We start from the raw sequence: 2,032 nt of genomic DNA, 5'->3' as shown, positions 1-2,032 counted from the left end.
AGCAAATGTGTATTTTCCATGTTGCAAAAACAATTCTTAAAAGTGGATTGGAAATTCAAAACTTGATGATCGTAGACTCGAAATACTAGAATTACAGTTCCTGATGTTTTAAAGTACCATGAGGTGATAACGCTTTCAGTCTTCTTAGATCACTTGTCTAAAGAATCCTCTTAAGCATACTTTGAGGCTACTGAATGTCAGTTATTGACGTGTAAGAAATGGATCAAGGCACAAGGGAAGGGTCAAGTTTGCTGCTTCTGAAATTATTCTTCCCTAGGGTAGACTCAAACCATGGGAAGATCTATGGGGTCACACTGACATGTTTCAGTGGCAGCTGCTCTTGCTGAATATGTTTCTGGTCAACCTGGCAAGCAAGAAAAAGCCCAGTTAGTGACCGTTTCTGGCTTCAATTTGCCATGAAATCATTTTATTTGAGCATGAATTTGCTGTTTATAGGGAAATATTTGCAAATAATAAAATTGTTGACAGCATGTTTACAAATAAAGTTTGATTAAATATGAGCCAGGCTGTCTGTAAATCAGGCATAAAATGTAGAGACGCTGCCACTGACGGGATTGTTTCTCAAGTTCGTGTTTCTACTGTGACAAGCGAGTTGCATGTCACGCAAGCGATTTTTATCACTTGTTTTTCTGCTACTTTAGGTAGGTTACTCATTATTTCCGTCTGAGCCATCTATCCTTTTTATTCCAGCACACAAATACAGAAAGGTGTGGAAGAGCAGCTTAAGACAGACACGATGAGTCCTAAACATCTGTCTTTCGTTTAGCTATTCATACCATAATCATTTACTCATTGAACAATCATTTGATAGGCATTTAAGACCCTGTAAAGACAAAACGTTGAACAAAAACCAGGCTGTTTGCTACTTTTGCTTTCTCTTATCTGTCTTTTGACCACTCTACTGCCCCCTTTGATAGCTAATTAGTCACATTGTACTTTGTTAGTAATTCTAGTATAATGTGGTGATAAAGGAAGCTGAAAACAGCTGGCTAAATTGAAGATTTGTATCTGCTACAAATCTCTCTACAATTATTGCAAGTTATAAGTGAATCTAAATTAGGCTTTAACCAAGAGCTTACAAAGAAGTATGTGGAAATCTCTTGATAGCTAAGATAATAGGCTTAGTTTCAATAACTGAATTATGAAGACGGAATATGAATGCACATAACACTGTACCCTCATATTTTCAAATAAGAAGCCCACTAACTTTTCTTAAATTTATTATTTTTCTTCCCGTAAGTATGAGTGATAGAGTTGACTGGAGAAGACAATAAATTAGATGTTAGGAGTCATTATAAGTCTTCTTATTAATTATTTAAATTTATGTCTATATTATCTGCAGACATGATTCAAGGAAATCATGTGAAACGTTAGAAAATTGTTTTTAGCTTTTATGTAAACCACAGCAACAGAGACATACATGTTTTTAGGTGGAAAGAAATGTTGAGGCCATCTCACTAAACTCTTTATTTCATGAAGCACAAAGGGCTTAACTGCTTCTCCTGGGAATTTCACAACCTAATTAGTGAGTGACATGACCAGTCAGAAATCAAGATCTCCTCAATTCCCGTCCATTACATGGTCCTGCCTTTCTGATTCACTTGGATGCAACTGGTATTATTTTACTTTCTTTGTTTTATAGGATTATTCCACTGAGAGACTGAAGAAAACAAATGAAATATTGAAAGGCATCAAACTTCTAAAATTGTATGCCTGGGAACACATTTTCTGCAAAAGCGTGGAGGAAACAAGAATGAAAGAACTGTCTAGTCTCAAAACCTTTGCACTTTATACATCACTCTCCAGTAAGTTGCTGTTGCTATAAGAACAGGCGACTTTAAGGGCAACCAGAATAACCAACAGTCTGTTCAGTTTAGATTGTGATCAGTGAAACATTTTAGTTCTTCAAGGACACCTATTTATTTTCTAAACATGTGCTGTCCAATAGCCGCCAGCCACACGAGGCTATCTGTTTACATTTAAATTAAAGACCAAAGTAAGCACAGGTTTA

At 36.1% G+C, this 2,032-nt stretch overlaps 1 protein-coding gene across 1 annotated transcript in view; it reads left to right on the top strand.

Moving 5' to 3' along the window:
• The window catches only part of ABCC9 (ATP-binding cassette, sub-family C (CFTR/MRP), member 9), a 144,882-nt gene that overhangs the window by 38,437 nt on the left and 104,413 nt on the right, over positions 1-2,032 (top strand). The window contains exon 12 of the mRNA XM_011955729.1: positions 1,664-1,826. Coding sequence (XP_011811119.1) covers positions 1,664-1,826 — 163 coding nt within the window. The remainder of the gene's footprint in view (positions 1-1,663; positions 1,827-2,032) is intronic.

The sequence above is a fragment of the Colobus angolensis genome, unplaced genomic scaffold (assembly GCF_000951035.1).
Source record: "Colobus angolensis palliatus isolate OR3802 unplaced genomic scaffold, Cang.pa_1.0 Scaffold11, whole genome shotgun sequence".
Taxonomy (NCBI): Eukaryota; Metazoa; Chordata; class Mammalia; order Primates; family Cercopithecidae; genus Colobus; species Colobus angolensis.
The sequence above is the reverse complement of the archived record's forward strand: the minus strand, read 5'-3'. Positions and strand labels throughout refer to the sequence as shown.